Source organism: Zootoca vivipara, chromosome 17 (genome assembly GCF_963506605.1).
Source record: "Zootoca vivipara chromosome 17, rZooViv1.1, whole genome shotgun sequence".
NCBI classification, from domain to species: domain Eukaryota; kingdom Metazoa; phylum Chordata; class Lepidosauria; order Squamata; family Lacertidae; genus Zootoca; species Zootoca vivipara.
Genome location: NC_083292.1, coordinates 32,374,973 through 32,392,452, shown reverse-complemented (window position 1 = coordinate 32,392,452; position 17,480 = coordinate 32,374,973). Strand labels below are relative to the sequence as shown.

Below are 17,480 nucleotides of genomic sequence, written 5' to 3'. Positions count from 1 at the left end.
GCCCTCTCTCTTGGTACCCATCTATCAGTGATATTTAAAGATAATATCTAACATTGTGTATGCCATCAAATGCCAACAGTGCCCTTCAGCTCTCTATATTGGACAAACAGGCCAAACCCTACGCCAAAGGATAAATGGACATAAATCTGACATCAGGAACCAGAAGACAGAAAAACCAGTAGGAGAACACTTCAATCTCCCAGGACATTCTATACAAGATCTCAAAGTAGCTGTCTTACTACAAAAGAATTTCAGAAATAGACTGGAAAGAGAAGTTGCTGAATTGCAACTTATCACCAAGCTCAAAACCATGGAGGGACCTGGTTTGAACAGAGATATCGGATTCTTATCTCATTATACATGATAAGCGATCTTCAGCCATCTCAACCCTTGCTTTTTCATGCAAAACCATTTGCAGTCGTTTCCGGTCATCAACAGCTATCAGTCAGTCAATCACCCATTTCCACCACCCTTCTGAGTGATCCCCCCCTCCCCATCCCCACCCCTCCCCACCCCTTCTCTACATAAGTGCCTGGAAACTTCCATTTCACTGTATCTGAAGAAGTGTGCATGCACACGAAAGCTCATACCAAAATAAAAACTTAGTTGGTCTTTAAGGTGCTACTGAAGGAATTTTTTTATTTTATTTAAAGATAATGAAATCAATTCTACCCCACCCCAATGCACAAGCTAGATGAGTCACTGATGATCCCTCCCAACCCAAAGGGTTCTAGTGGATAAAAATAAGCTGTAGTAGTAGACTGCAGATGCAGCAGTCAATATACAGCATGTAACTAGGTAAAGGTAAGGGACCCCCTGATCATTAGGTCCAGTTGTGACTGACTCTGGGGTTGCGGCACTCATCTTGCTTTATTGGTCAAGGGAGCCAGCATACAGCTTCCAGGTCATGTGGCCAGCATGACTAAGCCGCTTCTGGCGAAACCAGAGCAGCGTACGAAAACGCCGTTTACCTTCCCGCTGGAGCAGTACCTATTTATCTACTTGCACTTTGACGTGCTTTCGAACTGCTAGGTTTGCAGGAGCAGGGACCGAGCAACAGGAGCTCACCCCTGCGCGGGGATTCGAACCGCCGACCTTCTGATCAGCAAGCCCTAGGCTCTGTGGTTTAACTAGACAGCATGTAACTAGACAACTAGACAACAGCAATTGTTGCAAAAAAAATCCAAATAGCAGTGCAATCCAATGTCTGAATTATCTTACTAAACTGGAGCAGAGATTGTATACAGTACCAACACCCCCATTTTTTTATTTTGATAACTACATGTCTATATTTGCTGTATTTTATAGTTTTATATTGGCCTCAAATCAGAAATGTATTTGTAGACATTCTTAGTAAGATCTGCGTTTGTAAGATCAAATCATTTCATCTCGCCGCTCCCAGAAAGAGAGTCTGCTGCACTTTTGCTCAGTTGAGCGTTGCAACGCGAACTACACCTCCCAGAGACCTTTGGGCAGGCAGGGGGCGAGCCCAGGTCACGCGGTGTGAAAGCCGACTCGAGGCGGGGCATGCGCGAGAGGGAGGCTGACGTAGGATGCGAACTGCCTAGAACTCCCTTCCCCACAATGCCTCGCGGGGCCAGGAGGGCGATGGGTGGGGCTGCCGGAGCAAAAAGCATCTCGAAAACTGCTATCGAGGGCGGGAGGGGGAAGGAAAGACTACATCTCCCGGCGTGCTCCGCGCCCGGGCGCTTGCGCAGTGATAAGTCGCACCTGAGGGAAAGGGGAGGAGGGAGCGGCCGCCATCTTGCGTGAGGGAGAGACCGGACCAGCTTAGCCAGGAAGGAAGGAAGGAGGGAGGGAAGCAGCTAGTCAGCCGCCGACCCACCACCGCGGAGGAGCCGCCATGAACCCCGAGTAGTGAGTGTTTCTCTGCTGGGCCTGGCTGGAAGGAGGGGGCGGACTGGCTTCTACTTGGGCAAGGGGAGGGGCTGAAGTTCCGGGCTCTCTTCTTCCTCCCCCCCCCCATATGAGGCCTAGATAGACTCCCTCCCCCGGTTCTCCTAAGGGCGCCGGTGACAGTCGGTGTCGAGTGGGGGGGGAGAAGAGGCTGAATATATATACATATAATATATACATATATATACACGCATGCACACACACCTTAGCCCATTCCTTATAGGTGTGGGGAGTAGTATACATATACCTGGTTGGAGGGAACGGCTGAAACTCGACTCTTGTGCCAGCCCCTTCCTCTCCCACGAACTGTTTAGCCCCATTGCGCTATGGTGCCTCCTGTCCTTGGTGGCTTTTTACGTCTGTCCCCAACTTCCCACTATGTGTCTCCTACTAGTCTTCTTCACTGCACATTGGTCTTGTGCCATTCTTCCTCCTGCCCCCAAATTGCCCACTTGCCTTGTCTGTCTTTCCCTAACTTTCTGCTGTGTTTTCCCCGCAACCACTCCTCTGCCTCCGCCCTCCCCTTGCACTAGCAGCCTCTTGTGCTATTATTCCCCCCCACCCCACCCCGCACGGTGTTCATGATTCCCCCCCCCCTTTCCATTTCTTTTTTTACACACCTGCATACCACTCTGTTTCGATTATAATGCATTTAGTTCACTTATTTAGTGAAATAGCTAAAACAATGTGTGCAATTAAGAAAAGAGAGATATTTAGCCTGTTTTTAAGGACCGAGTCTTCACAGGGTGTTTGAAAGCAGATAGTGTTTCCTTAAGATGCATGATAGACAACCAGATGGTGGAAGAGGAAGATGAAAGCTCTATTCCCTGATTGAAGCATACATAAATGTTTTATACAGGTGTACCTGTGTGTGTGTGTGTGTGTGTGTAAAGCAGGGATGGGGAATCTGTGGCCCTCCAGATTTTGTTGGACTACCACTCCCATCACCCCTGGGCCATTGACCATGCAGGCTGTTGGGAGTAAAGATGCATAGAATCAGGATGTAAATTCCTGTGTCTATCTCACTTTCTGTTCAGTGGAATAGTCTTCTAGTTCATATAAACATCTTCAAACTCTATCTTGTGCTCCCACTATATTTTTGTGTGTGTTTTTTACTTTGTACAGGAAAGTATCCACCCAATCAGGTGAGTCCAGTGGTACCTTGGGTTGAGTACCCAATCCGTTCCAGGGTGCCGTTCGCACCCCGAAAAGTACTCAACCTGAGTGGTGCTTTAGCGCATGCGCAAAGTGCCGATAGAGCACTTCTGCACAAGCGGGCAGACCGCTTCTGCGCATGCGCGCGTGGCGGAACCCAGAAGTAAACTCTTCCGAGTCCGCCGAGTATGCAACCCGTAGCTTACGCAACCCGAGGTATGACTGTAGTTGTTTACAAATCTGCTGTTGGAACCTCCTATATTATATACCTGGCCACTTAAGTGACCACTTGCCACAACATGTGGTTTCTGACCTAGGAAATCTTATGCCACAGTGAACAATTAAGGTCTTTAAGATGCTGCAAGATGCTTTGTGTTTGCTGGAGTTTGTCTTCTGTAGAAGCTATTTAGGTGGCCTGGCCTAGCTTCTGTAGTTGACACTGTTCAGCTGACCGCATTCATTGAGGCCTTGTGAGGTTATCCCAAAGTTGTTTCTGGTAACTTTTCCTGCTGTGTAAATAGTCCTACAGCTGTGGTAGAAAAAAGTGGGGGGCTTTTACAAGTAAAGTTCATGATGCAAGCAAGCAAGCAGGGATTTGGGCATTAACTCAAACTCCTGCTTCTTTCAAACCATTAAGAACTTGAAACAAGTTTTGTTAAACTGAAGTAGTTTGTAAAAACAGTAATATCAAACTGTGTACCAAGTAAACACAGGTATTTGGGAGCATCTGTATTCCCATCTGCTCAGAATGGGAGATCCCCTTAACACACTATTTTGTGTATGCAGAGGCACTGGCTTGAAAGCTATTCTGTTATGGGCTAGCGCAATCACATTTCAATCCCATCTGTCTGTTTTAGCTAGTCCTACATAGAGTAGACTCATTGGCATTACTGGATACGACCAACATTGGGTCGACTCTGAGTAGATTGGACACAAGAACTTACATAGAACATAAGAAGCTGCCTTATAAGCTAGTTCAGATCACTTGTCCACCTAACTCAATTTTGTCCACGCTGACTAGCAGCGGCTCTTCAGACCAAAGTCTTTCCCAGGCAGCCCAGGACCTTTTGCATGCAAAGCATTGAGCTACATCCTTCTAAGACTCTGAGCAGAATATGCTGTTGTTTAATTCCCAAAAGTCAAGTAGTTGGACTTTTAGTCATTGAGTATGAAGGGAAAATAGGACATGGGTGGCGCTGTGGGTTAAACCACTGAGTCTAGGGCTTGCCGATCAGCAGGTCGGCGGTTTGAATCCCCGCGATGGGGTGAGCTCCCGTTGCTCAGTCCCAGCTCCTGCCAACCTAGCAGTTCGAAAGCACGTCAAAGTGCAAGTAGATAAATAGGTACTGCTCCAGTGGGAAGGTAAACGGTGTTTCCGTGTGCTGCTCTGGTTCGCCAGAAGTGGCTTTGTCATGCTGGCCACATGACCTGAAAGCTGTACGCCGGCTCCCTTGGCCAATAACGCGAGATGAGTGCCACAACCCCAGAGTCAGTCACGACTGGACCTAATGGTCAGGGGTCCCTTTACCTTTACCTTATTAAGGGAAAGCACTATGCAGGTGCTCAAAGGCACACTTTCTTGCAGATACAGAGTTCTGGCCATTGTATGTAGCACGGGAGACTCATGAATCTCATAATGGGCGCATGAAATCTTGGGGCCCGGCAATAGTGGGCCTGAGGCCAAAATAAGTTTTGGGACCTTTGGCCCTTTCTGCTGCATCTCTGGCTAGTTCTGACTTGTAAAAAATTACTTGCCTGATGTTCTGTAGAGACTAAATAATGCTTTCATGAAATCAACCAGGAGGTCATTGATTTTACATTCTTTCCAGGGATGGGGAGCCTGTGGCCTATCAGCCCCAACCAATGGTTAGGGTTGAAAAGAATTGTACCTCAGCAATATCTGGAGTGCCACAGGTTCCCCGCATATGTTTTATTCTAAGCTCTTGGTTTTCCAGTGTGGGCAAGCAGGCTAGAACCCCCCTCTTTGGGCCAGTTTCTTCTGTGGACCATAGCTGCCAAGTTATCCCTTTTTAAAAGGGAAATTCCCTTGTGCTGAATAGGCTTCCTTGTGAGAAAAGGGAAAACTTGGCAGCTATGCTGTGGACTTTGTTTGCAAAGGATTAACAATTACCCATCAGGATGGTCTGCTGCACCTTTTGGGAATGGCTACTCCAGGCTTCCTCAACCTCGGCCCTCCAGACGTTTTTGGCCTACAACTCCCATGATCCCTTGCTAGCAGGACCAGTGGTCAGGGATGATGGGAATTGTAGTCTCAAAACATCTGGAGGGCCGAGGTTGAGGAAGCCTGGGCTACTCTGAGCCATCCTCAGAAACATTCATCCTCATTATCTAGGGTTGACTGTGGTTGCCATAGCCTCTGCAGAGGCTACTGGAGATTGTCAGGGCAGCTTGGTTTAAAAAACAGGAGTTTCTTCTCTGTCAGCTCTTACTTGGCTGGTCATGAATGCCACTACCATTGAAGTGATGTGTTAGCAAAGTTACAACCGGTAGTGGCTGCAGACTTAGTGGCCAGACTTTGTTTCATTGGCGCCAAGGACAGGAGTATCTTTTCTCAGCATTGAGCCCAGGCTATATAGTTTACTGTGGTGGAGAGCTAACAAAGCATAGTGGCTAAGAAACTGAGCTGTGGAAACAAGAAGTTCCCAGTTCAAATCTTGCCTCTTCTTTTAACTCATTAAGGGCAAGCTAAGACACTCTCAGCCTTCCAGCTGCAATGTGGGGAATCATAATATTGATCTACCTTACAGGACTGATGTATACATTACTGATAAGATGTCTGTGTAGCACTTTGCTACATGCTAATCATCACAGTAAGTGCTTGGCTGCACAAATCCAGAAAGCATTTTCAGGGGTGAAGGTGGAACATGATGCTGCACTAGCAGAAATCTTGGGTTGCTCAGCCCTTGGGTCTGTAAACATTTACTATGGATGGCACCTCAAGAACTACAATGGTTGTTTTGGCTTTGTACAGACCTCTTTCTTAAATAGGTAGAGGTTTCTAGCCTTGAAAGGATGTCAGTTACGTCCTATAGCAAGCTGGTGTTCTGAAGCAAAGGGGTGTTGTTTTAAAATAAGGAGAAAGGGGAAATTGTCTTCTGTCTTGCAGGGGGAGAGAAGTGTATATAAAGTGTCAACAAGATGGTTTGATTGTCATAACTACTCTGAAAAACAATCTTGAGGTCTCTTTTAAGGGTCTTCTTTCAAGTGTTCAAAGAAATGACCTGAAGATCATGTTCCATCCTTTCCTGGCAGAATGGATTTGCTGTCTTGCTGCCCTTAACTTTCTAGGACACCTTGGTCTTCACAGTTCAAGTTTGTTGACTGCCTCTTTAGCAGCTGCTGGCTCCCCTACCCTGGTAGCTGTGAGTTGGTTGGGGAGAAACAGATGCGTTCTAGGTTGCGGTGCAATCTTGCAAATAGATCAGAAGCATGTGATCTGGGTCAGATGCCTTTACTCTGAATTTAGGCTCAACAGAATTGGGGCTACCTCTAGCTCAGGCTAAAACCTTTTGAAGTCTGTTTTTCAGTTGTTTGTCCCTTTGGGCACAGGGCTTGCCCTTCCTTTCTCAAACCTGCAGTGAGTGAGGAACAGCTGGGAATTGGTGGCATTCCTAAGGTCAGCTGAGTCCATGACTGAGGCTTGGGACTTTAGATTTTATTGGCATTCATTTGCTTTGTGAATGGCATTGCCTCCCCCACCCCCCAAGATTAGGGATAGTCCCTTCCCTCTGTGCTTAATCAGGAAAAGTGCCAGCACACCATCTCGTGACTCGCCTGCTTCCTGTCACCTCTCCCGCACACTAGTCAAACACTCCAATTAAGAAACTTCCTTCCTTCTGACTGTTGGCTATATTTGCAGTTTGGTACATGGGAGAGAACAGCCTGACAGTCAAGTGCCCTGTTGTGCTTTTGGGGTAGGGGGATCCTTGGCAGCAGTGCTGGTGGTGTGGCAAAGGGGTGGTGTTGTGAAACAGATTCCAGAAGGTTTCTGTGGTAGTCCCCTGAGCTGCAACTTCAGATGAATTTGGGGATAATGGGAAGTGATTCTGGGGCTTTTCAGAACAGGAACGGCATAAGACAGTGGAACGATCTCCCTCTGTGGAGGTTTTTAAGTACAGTGGTACCTCAGGTTAAGAACTTAATTCCTTCCGGAGGTCCGTTCTTAACCTGAAGCTGTTTAGCTAATGGGGCCTCCGGCTGCCACCACACCGCCGCAGCACAATGTACAGTCATACCTCAACATCTGAATGCTTCGACTTCTGAAGTCGACAACCCCGGAAGTCTTTTTGCCGTGCGTGCCTGGCGTGCATGGTCGGTGCATGCGCAGAAGCGCAAAATCGCGCTTCACGCATGTGCACAAGCGGCACTTCGACAGCGGAACGGATCGTCTTCGTAAGTCGATGTACCACTGTATAGCGATGGTGCTAGATGTGTCTCTGTATGGAGGGAGTTCCACAGCTTAGGAACTGCCATAGAGAATGCACTCTCCCAGGTCATCCCTGTCCTGAGCTTCTGAGGGCAGAGGATCTTCTCTTAATACCCAATACCCCTTCTGCTGATCTGCACACCTGAGAAGGTCTGTATGGAAGGAGGCAATCTTTCATATATTTGCTTGCTTTAAACCAGGCATCCCCAAACTGTGGCCCTCCAGACATTTTGGACCACAACTCCCATCAGCCCCAGCCAGCACATTGTAGTCCAACATTTCTGGAGGGCACCAGGTTAGAGGAGGCTGCTCCAGGTGGCAGAAGCTAGCCATGATTTAAAATTGAGCCCGTGTGTGAAACAGTTTGCAAAGCTAACCATGGTTAGAGTTGATGTCGCTGTAGGTTAGCTCTGACAAAAGTGAAGCAAGGCGGGGATAAATTTTCACTAGGGTGTGTGGGGAGGAGAGTGCATGAATCACTGACTCACTCCCTGTTGCTTAACCATGAGTAAGAGATTGAGAGAATTATATTTCTACTGGGCCTTACTGTCCCTAGTGCCAGTTAACCATACTGATTCATAGGAATTATTAGACATACTGCCAGAAGTCCGCTGCTGCATTTGTCATTGGCGACTGCATCTTTTAATTGGGCAAGGGGCTCTACCCCTCTTGTTGAATCTGGAAAAGGTAAGGAGATGCTCACCTTGAAGTTCAGACTCTCAGAAAGCAGTGAAACTTCTTACTTCTTTTTTAGTGCCTCCACTACAACCCATCCTTGGAAAACCAGATATTGTGGCCTACAACTCCCATCATCCCTGACCACTGTCTGTGATGGCTGGGGCTGATGGGGGTTGGAGTACACAGGCTCCCTGCCCTGTTCTGAGCACTTCTGAAGCTAGCATTATAAGTCCCCCCTCCTTCCCAGGTCCTCCAATGCTCACTTGAAAATTGGAGCGGAGACCTTAGCCCACACCTTGGTGAGTGCCGAGGCCAAGCAACATTTCTAAAACCCAGCAGAGTACATCATCATGGCGTATACACAGAGCCTACCCTATGACTTTCCAAGGAAGTATCTGCTTTCGATGAGTAGTGCATTGTGACAGTTCCTACAAAGATGATTTATTTGGATAGTGAAGTCAGACCTGAACAATCAAACAGAACATGCAAACATTGCTCAAGGCTTGTGCATACACAGCAAACTCACCTAAATGATAACCTTGTCAAAGTAACAAATATGGTGGGGTATTTAATGCAATTTGCTGCATGTCAAATACATGTTTTGCTTTGTGTAGAGGTGCTCCTTTACAGAATATCTGCCGGCCACAGATAATCTGGGGTTTAGCCATATCTCAGTGCCAGAGCATCTGCTTCTTATGCAGAAAGTCCCTGGTCTAATCCTGACATCTCTAGGTAGTGCTGGGAACATTCCCTTGCCTGAAACTTTGGAGACCTGCCTCCAGGCAGTGTAGATGCTACTGAGCTATGTGGACCAGTGGCGTGACTTGGTATAAGACAGATTTCAATTTCCTGTTGGGTGAGCAGGGACATGAGCTTGAACAGTGAGGAGGCTGATTAATTTGGGGGGGGCAGGCAGCCCCACTTGGGACCTAATGGTTTCTGCTTTGGCCTGCTCTGACTTCTGGTTTCTTCAGTAGATAACAATCAAGATGTTTTTGTACCTCCCTTGAGCAATTTCACAAGAGAACTTGGATTTTTGGGGCAGCCAGATCCTGTGCTATATTACTTTAATATTCAGAATACTCAAGCTTAGTGTAAGAATGTCCTCACTCTGCCGAGTCAGGTACAGATGATGATGATGATGATGATGATGATGAGTGTTACTTTTTCTATCCATACAAAACTTGTCTGTTCTCCTCTTTCTATTTTTCAGTGACTACCTGTTCAAACTGCTTCTGATTGGTGACTCCGGTGTGGGGAAGTCATGCCTCTTATTGCGGTTTGCTGTAAGTATTTACTTTTGCCCTAAGTGGCAACCTTTCTTCCTAGCCTGGGGAGCAAATACAACCCTCTAGGGCTCCCTGCCTGGTCTTTGGCATGCTCCCCAGGCCACACCCCCTCCTCCAGACCACATCCTCCTTAAGGCAGCTGCCTCAAGTGGCGGAATCCATGTGGTGGCACTATGAGTGCCACATGGGTTCCTTGCCTACTGCTGGTGGAGAAGCTGCAGCTTCTGGTGAGATCTTGCAGGGCTCCTGCGAGATCTTGTTGGAAGCTGTGGCAGTCAGCACAACTCTTCTCCCATGGTGGGGCACCACCACTGGAGGAACAAGGAGAAACGGCAGTGCTTCTGGGTTCTGACAAGATCTTGTGGACCTTCAAATGCTGCATTTTGAGAGGTCCACAAATCTTGCCAGAAGCTGCTGCTGCTTCTCCTTGTTTCTCCAGTGGTGGTGCCCCACCATGGGAGGAGAGTTGCGCTGACTACCACAACTTCCAACAAGATCTCACAAGAGCCCTGCAGGATCTCACTGGAAGCTGTAGCTTCTCCACCAGCAGCGCATTTTGCACCTGGCTACCAGCCACTTGCGACCAAGTGAAGATGCCCAGGCACCAGGATGGCACCTGACATCTCCACCATCTGAAGATGCACGCCTGGGGATCCTTGGATCTTGCCTGTTTTCACACACACCATGTAGAATTTTATCCATGATATTTTATCTACACAATCGGAACAAATTTCAGGAAGCAAAAACTAGTATTTAGTAATATGACTTTCAAGCCACCTGGCCTCAAAATGGCAACTAGACATTCCATTTTGTGGACTGTAACCCTGATTTAAGGAGCCATTTGGCGCCTAGCTTATATATCTGAGTTTGAACCCTGATAAGTGAGGCTTCAGCAGGGGCAGTAGTAGGATGCTTTCCTGTTTCACCTCAGGTGGTGAAATGAGATGGGCCACCCCTGACTCTGCTCATCCCTCTTTATTTTCTGGATGGAGGCTACTCTGTTCACTTTTGCCTTTCTCCCCACCCATCACTGGCATGTTGCCCTCAGAAGCTTGCCCAGAATGGAATGCAGTCCTCAGGGTGAAGGGGTTTCCCCAACCCTTGTCCTAGCCCAGGCATCCCCAGACTTTGGCCCTCCAGATGTTTTGGACTACAATTCCCATCAACCCTGACTACTGGTCCTCTTAGCTAGGGATCATGGGAGTTGTAGGCCAAAACATCTGGAGGGCCGCAGTTTGGGGGTGCCTGTCCTAGCCTATCATTAGTGAGCCTTAGAGAAAGCAACTGACTGGAGCTGCCTCTTGGTGATGAGTTTTCTTAAAGCTTTTCAGGGGATTTGAGCCAACGGAAGAGGCACAAGACCTGTGACTAATCCCCTTGGAATCTCTTATCTCACCCCCCTCCTCAACACACACAAAAATACAACATTCATTATGGGGAAGCTTTGTTTTCTCTGTTTGCCCCTCAGGATGAGCAGCTATAGAGATACAGTTTTTAAACTTTTCTGGTCTTTGGGAAATCCCTCTCCCATACCAGCAAGTCTGCCAAGGAACCCTAGTTTGCAGTGTAGAGAGTTTTGCTAAATGCATTGCTCACATGAACTGAGCACAGGTTAAGAAACAGAGTAGTCATAATGAGTCTAAAAATTCTGAGTATTATTTATTAAATTTCTATCCCATCCTTCCTGCCAAAGAAGCATAGGGTGGCAAACATCAAACAGTTTAAACGATGCAATTTAAAATAAAATAACCTATTTAAAACATTTGAAAAATTATCTAAAAACATTTAATGGCAATCACAGTGGTACTGCCACCAGTAAGAGACCTCCCATTTCTGGGTGCTGTATTAGACATACCACCTTGTCTGCAAGCTTACAGTCAGAAGGTAGAAACAAAACAGGAGGAGGAGGAGAATCAAACTGGAGAAAGCCAGGATGAATAGCCATTGCACTGGAGTTGCCTGCTAGCTACCCCAACCTTCAGACTCAGACACTGATTGTCGAAAGCCACAAGAAAACCTTTATTAACTGTGACGTTCTTGCTGCTGAACTTATTCCCATTGAGAAATCCTAATGGGATCTTGAAGAACCTCTGAACTTGGAACAGTCCTGGGGGCGAGGAATCATTGGTCTAGACTGCGCAGGAAGACGAGGGAAAAGTTGGTTTTGGTGGATTCCTCCCCTTCCCTCCAACTGTGTAATGCGTGGTTTATACAGTGGTCTCACACTACAGTTCTTCCTTGCCAGTTGGCATTCTAGGCATATGCCAGCCTTCCCCAACCCTGTGCCCTTCAGATGTTTTGGATTACACCAACTCCCAATAACCCAATCCAGCATGGATGTGCTGGCTGAGGTTGGTTGGATATGAATGCCGTTACCTAAAATGTACACTGCTTTTGTTTCATATGTGTTTGGGGATCTTGAATGTTAGAGTTGTTGGTTGCATTTTGATACACCTTTTCCCCCACCCGAAAAAAGAGAATTGAGAACAGGAACAATGACTTCTGTCCGCAGCTTCTTATTGTTGATGAAACACTCTCTTTCCTAGGATGACACCTACACAGAAAGCTACATTAGCACCATTGGGGTGGACTTCAAAATCCGCACCATCGAGTTGGATGGCAAAACTATCAAGCTGCAAATTGTGAGTCTGTAAATCTCTTGGTTTCAAAAATGACTTTAGAGGAGTTTTTGGAAGTGGGAACTAATCCCAGAATTCTGGGTTGTTCATTGATTCCTCTGTGGAGAAGATGAATCGCATTCCTATAGCTCTGTCTAAAGGTTTTGCAAGGTCCACAGTTTCATCCATGGGTTGTAAACTAATGGTGCTGAGCCACAACTGTTATTGTCCCTTCCCTCTCCAGTGGGACACGGCCGGGCAGGAACGGTTTCGAACCATCACCTCCAGTTACTACCGAGGGGCACATGGAATAATTGTGGTGTACGACGTAACGGATCAGGTAGACTAATGGCTGCATTGTGGTGGTTAGAGCAGGGGTGGGAGATGGGGTAGGGGAAGATGGAAAAATCTGTGTTTGTCTGTTTAGGGAATCCAACTCTGGGGATGAGGAGGAACAGTGGGAAAGAGGGACCATGAGTGTAAAAGGCAATCACCTCATTTCTACAGAAGATTGTCTATGGCTGACATCTGTTCAGAAGGGTGTACCAAATGCTCCTATTTCCAGATGTTATGTTGGTAGTGATATCTTGAATCAAAAGGCAGCTCTGTCTAACTAGAGACCACGAGAAGCAATTCTCTCTCTATCCCTGATTAACAGCTGCAGTTCAAATTGTAATGTCAAGACACCCAAAATGATGAAAGCAGAACAGTTAACTGTGAGCAAAGCTCCATTCCAGCACATTTTTACCTCTCTTCTTGATGCATTTTGCTGATTGATGCATGGGATGGATGTCCTACTTGGAGTAGACCCATTGAAATGGATGGACCTAAGTTGTCATGCTCATCAATCTCAGTGGATGTTCTCTGAACAGGACTAAAGTTGCTAGGGCCATAATTTCAAAGAGCTCAGAATTTCCTAAGTTCTCCTTAAGGCTGAAGTTCTTGGGGGGTCTGAGTTTTGCACTAAGTATTCTGTGATAATCTTTCTAGTGATGACGCTGTCTAGTCTGCCTGCAGCCCTTTCCAATGCCAAGGGATTATCAGGTTGATGGCCAGGCTTGGAAGTCAGAGCTCTGCTGCCTCTCATCCTCTTCCCTCTTGTGGGCTCCCACCTTTCAGGAATCCTACAACAACGTGAAGCAGTGGCTGCAGGAAATCGAGCGCTATGCCAGTGAAAATGTCAACAAGCTCCTTGTGGGCAACAAGTGCGACTTGACCACGAAGAAAGTGGTGGACTACACAACTGCCAAGGTGAGCCGCTGGAGGCAAGGCAGATGCCAGAGCCTGGGAAGAATAGCAAGTTCGAGGAGTTGCTCTTGTGCTTTAGGGCTTCCTGTCACAGACATCTGGTTGGCCACTGTTAGAAAAGGATACTGGACTAAATGAACCACTGACCTGATCTAGCAGCCAGGCTCTTCTTACGCTCTTCAGGCAGGCGCAAGCAAACCCTGCAAATCAGCAACCTTTTCCCTCTCATCCTCAAGGCAGGAAGTGGGGCAACCTTCCCTTCCCCCCGTCAACCTTCTGGAGGCCATATACCGATGGTGGGCGGGGCCAGAGGCAAAAGTGGGTGGGGCAACAAATGTAATTTTTCATTTGGCAAGTTCTGTTCTGCGCATGTTCATACACTCTCCCTCCTTTATCCTCAATCCAAACAAGTGTGATCAGAGTTCGACACAATACCAGCCAGCAAAAGCACTCCAGGAAGACGTGGGAGGAATGTAGCCTAGGGAGAATTCAGTGGTCCAGGTCCAGGTAGATGGGCTGGAGAGGCACATTTGACTCCAGGCCTGAGGTTCCCCACCTCATCATAAGGCCTGGTCTGCATGTGACAGAGTACAATGTTGTTGAAAGGCAGCATAACTCTGCAGGCAGCTTAGGCACAAATAGTCCTTAACGAAACACCTAGCAGCCATAGGCATAGTTTAGTGGGGGAAAATGTTTTTGAAAAACACAGAATTCTTTATAGGCTTGGCTCTTGCATATAACACTTCAGCGAAGGAAGGCAAAGCAATTCAGTTCAAACACCCCATTGTAAACAGCTGTCCTGGATCAGCAAATTAATTATTATTTAGTTTTGCCTTTCAGGTGCTCCGAATAGAGGCAGTGTTCTGTTTATTTTAGCTTTTCAAACTATACTTGATCTTATGGCACAGGCAGGTGTCTAGATCATATCTTTGAATGTCAGAATGCCTTGGGAACCTCCTGGCCCTTCCCTGGAACATTTGCTTTTATTTGCTTACATCAGGGATAGCCAACAATGTGCTCTCCAGACTGTAGCACATCAGCCCTAGTGAGCAAGGCTAAGGATGGTGGGAATCGTAGTATAGCAATGTATTGATGGCACCATGTTGGCTACTGCTGATTTACATTATTTACATCCCACACCTTCAACCTAAAGCCAGTGGTGGTTAGAGTGTTGGATTAGGGCCTGGGAGAGCAGGGTTCAAATCCCTGCTCAGCAAAACATGCTCAGCCTAACCTGCCCCAAAGGGTGTGAAGATAACACGGGGAGGAAGAGAAGCATGTACACTACCTGAATCTCCTTGGAGGAAAAGGGGGATCTAACTGTAACAAATAAATGTCCAAGGGCAGCTAACAAGAATAGAAGCAAAGTACATTGTATTATTATTATTAGTAGTAGTAGTAGTATAAAAACAGCAAATTAAAGCAACAAATTGAAGGAGAATGAAGAAATGCCTCAGGCAACAATCTCAGTGTACACGTGGATTGATTATGGGAGATGGTTCAGCTGCTGGCCTTGCAGTTGAGGTCCTGCAAGGAGCCTCTGACCTATATAATAAAACCTGGGACTGTTGGCTCCTTCCTAACCTCCCCTCTCTCTTTTCTCTGGGCAGGAATTCGCAGACTCGCTTGGGATCCCCTTCCTGGAGACCAGCGCCAAGAATGCCACCAATGTGGAGCAGTCGTTCATGACTATGGCGGCTGAGATCAAGAAACGCATGGGCCCGGGTGCCACAGCTGGTGGCGACAGACCCAACCTGAAAATTGACAGCACTCCGGTCAAACAAGGAGGCGGCGGCTGCTGCTGAGGAGGAGGGACATGAGGATAGCGTGGGTGGGGGGGCGGCGGGGGGCAGCCTGGGGGGCAGGCTGTGGGGAGAGGTGGCCTGCCCCTCCCCTTCTGGTCCAGCCCCACCTCCTGCTTCTTTTTCTTCTCCGAAGGTGGCTTTCCCGGATGATACCTCGCCGGAGGGGGACGGGACCTCCCTCCCCTTCCAGCTCAGCTGCTCCAAGTGCTGTTGAGTATCCTCGGCCTGTTTATTTCGGTTTGGGGGTTTTGTTTCTTTTGTCACTTAACTCTGTAGGGGATTTTGTGGGGGAGGGGTATTGGGGTTGCGGGAGGCAGTGGGTCGGGCTGAGGGTGGGCTCTGTACAGGTTGCAAGCTTCCCTACAACATGGGGAAGTGGGGGGTGATGACACACTTGTCTGCCTTGGGGCCCTCCTTCCCCCTCCGCATCCCCCAAGGTAGGCAAGGCCTGGGCAATGGTTCTCTTTGCTGGTTTCGTTATGCTGCCCTCCCTTCCTTCCTTCCATCCCTTCTCTTCCCCCACCTCCAAAACTGTGTTTCTAATCTGGGGCAGAGCGTTGGTTATCTTTTGCTCCAGTCTCCCTTTGCTTCCTGCCCCCATGAGTCTCTGGACTTTGCTAGGGCAAGCCTGAGTTCTTGTGTCCTGTCCTTCTTACTGGCATCTGACTGGTTTGTCAGCAGGCAGGGTTTAGCTGGCAAAGGGCTGAAGTGTCTGTGCGTCTCCCCCCGTCTCCAGGCCCCATTTGGGCAAGATGTTGTGTGGCCCACCGCACTCATTCCCCTGCATGTGGCAACTGCTTTCTTTTTCTGCCTGGGGCAGGAGCTTGGTGTCCCTTGCTTCCTTGCCATTTTTTTCTACCACCACATCCTTTCTGCCCCGGCCACTCCTAAAACCTTTCCTCTCAGGGCACCCTGTCCCACAGCTCCTCACTTTCCTAGGTGTCTCCTCCCTCCTGTGCCCTGTTTTTCCCAGCCTGCTCTAGGAAAAGACATCCTGCTGGCCTCTAGTAGGAGGAGAAATGTGTAATATGGCCTCCCTCCATCACTAGCGCTGCTGCTGCTGCTGCTTCCCCTTGCCCAAGTGGCGGGTGGTTTATTGATCTAATTTAATCCTTCTTGAAGCCTGAACTGGGAGGAAGGAAGGTGGCTCACGGGGTGGGGTGGGGGGCTTCCCAGCTCCTGCATTCCACAGTCGATGAATGTATCTTTTGGACAGCTGGGCAAACTCTGTGAGTGTGCTTCAGGTGTGGTCTGAGCAGGGCCCTGCTCACCTGTGGCCATCTTGGCATGCTTTGGCCCTGATCTTCCTCCCATGCCACTCATTGATTCCCTTGTTGATATTGCAGGTCCGTGTAGCCAAACCCTATTCTTTCCCACCCACACACCTTCCTTCCCTGGATCATGACCAAACCAAGGCCCATCCGTCCCACCCTGTCGCCCCCACTACCCCCGGTTTTGGGCTCTGGCTCCCAGGAATGCTGTATCGTCTTTTTTTTTTTAAGCACCAGGAAGCTGCATTTTCCATATTGCTTCACTACTACATACGTCCCGTTGTCTTTCCCCCTTCCCCCACCTTATTTAAGGAACGTCAGGGACCCCGCTGGGCCAGGAAGTGGGTAGAAGGTGGTTTTGTTCGTCAGCTTCTTTTTCCACAAGTGAAATTTAAACACAAATGAGAGGAAAAGAGAAAAAAATCCAATAAAACATAACCAGCCTCTGCAAAATGAGGGATTTTCAGGCTTGGCTGTGTAGTCCTTATCTTCCTTCCTGCAAGGGATGCAAAAGGGTTGAGCTGTGCTTGTGGATTGTTGGGGTGGTGGTGTGTTGCACTCTTGAAATGCTGCACCCAGAGAGTGGAGGATGTTAGTGGTCTTAACTCCCACAGCTATGCTGGTAACCCCAAGCATCTCCTCTTCTTTCCATTCCCTGCCCTGATGAAAAGCCATCAACTGAATTTGCAAAAATGTCGCCATCCAGTTCTGGCTGCAGGGAAATAAGTGTCAGCTGAAAGAGCGTGCCAGACAAGAGTCTTGTGTCCTTTTCAGGAAAAATTAGGTTCCTTTGGGTCTTAAACATCTTCTTGAGGGGAGTAAACTGCAGCTGGGAATGTGTCTCTGCATCTTGTTGGGCTCCCTATGGAAAGATTTGCCTTCCAGCTGAGGGCCACTAGTTTTTAATGTTTATTTTTAGCTTGGTGTAGCCAGTGCCATGTCTGCTTTTGTGCCTCATCCTGGCTGGTAAAATCAGCCTCCATCTGTGACCTTATTGTGCAAGGCAGAGTTGATACTCCAGGGTGGGGCTCGGGTACTCTTTCTTTCATGAT

General features: G+C 47.9%; 1 protein-coding gene across 1 annotated transcript; it reads left to right on the top strand.

Moving 5' to 3' along the window:
- Window positions 1–1,723: 1,723 nt before the first annotated feature.
- Window positions 1,724–16,894, top strand: RAB1B (RAB1B, member RAS oncogene family). Its single transcript, XM_035097952.2, has 6 exons — window positions 1,724–1,878; window positions 9,411–9,483; window positions 12,033–12,128; window positions 12,349–12,444; window positions 13,224–13,355; window positions 14,963–16,894. The coding sequence occupies exons 1-6, from the start codon at window positions 1,865–1,867 to the stop codon at window positions 15,155–15,157; spliced, it is 606 nt and encodes a 201-aa protein (XP_034953843.1). The 5' UTR covers window positions 1,724–1,864; the 3' UTR covers window positions 15,158–16,894.
- The last annotated feature ends 586 nt before the right edge of the window (window positions 16,895–17,480 follow it).

What these genes read in the sequence shown, in the direction of transcription:
- RAB1B (XM_035097952.2), top strand. An exon ending in GCCTCTTATTGCGGTTTGCT is followed by an intron (nt 9,484 to 12,032) that starts GTAAGTATTTAC and finishes TCTCTTTCCTAG; the next exon opens with GATGACACCTACACAGAAAG. An exon ending in TGTACGACGTAACGGATCAG is followed by an intron (nt 12,445 to 13,223) that starts GTAGACTAATGG and finishes CCCACCTTTCAG; the next exon opens with GAATCCTACAACAACGTGAA.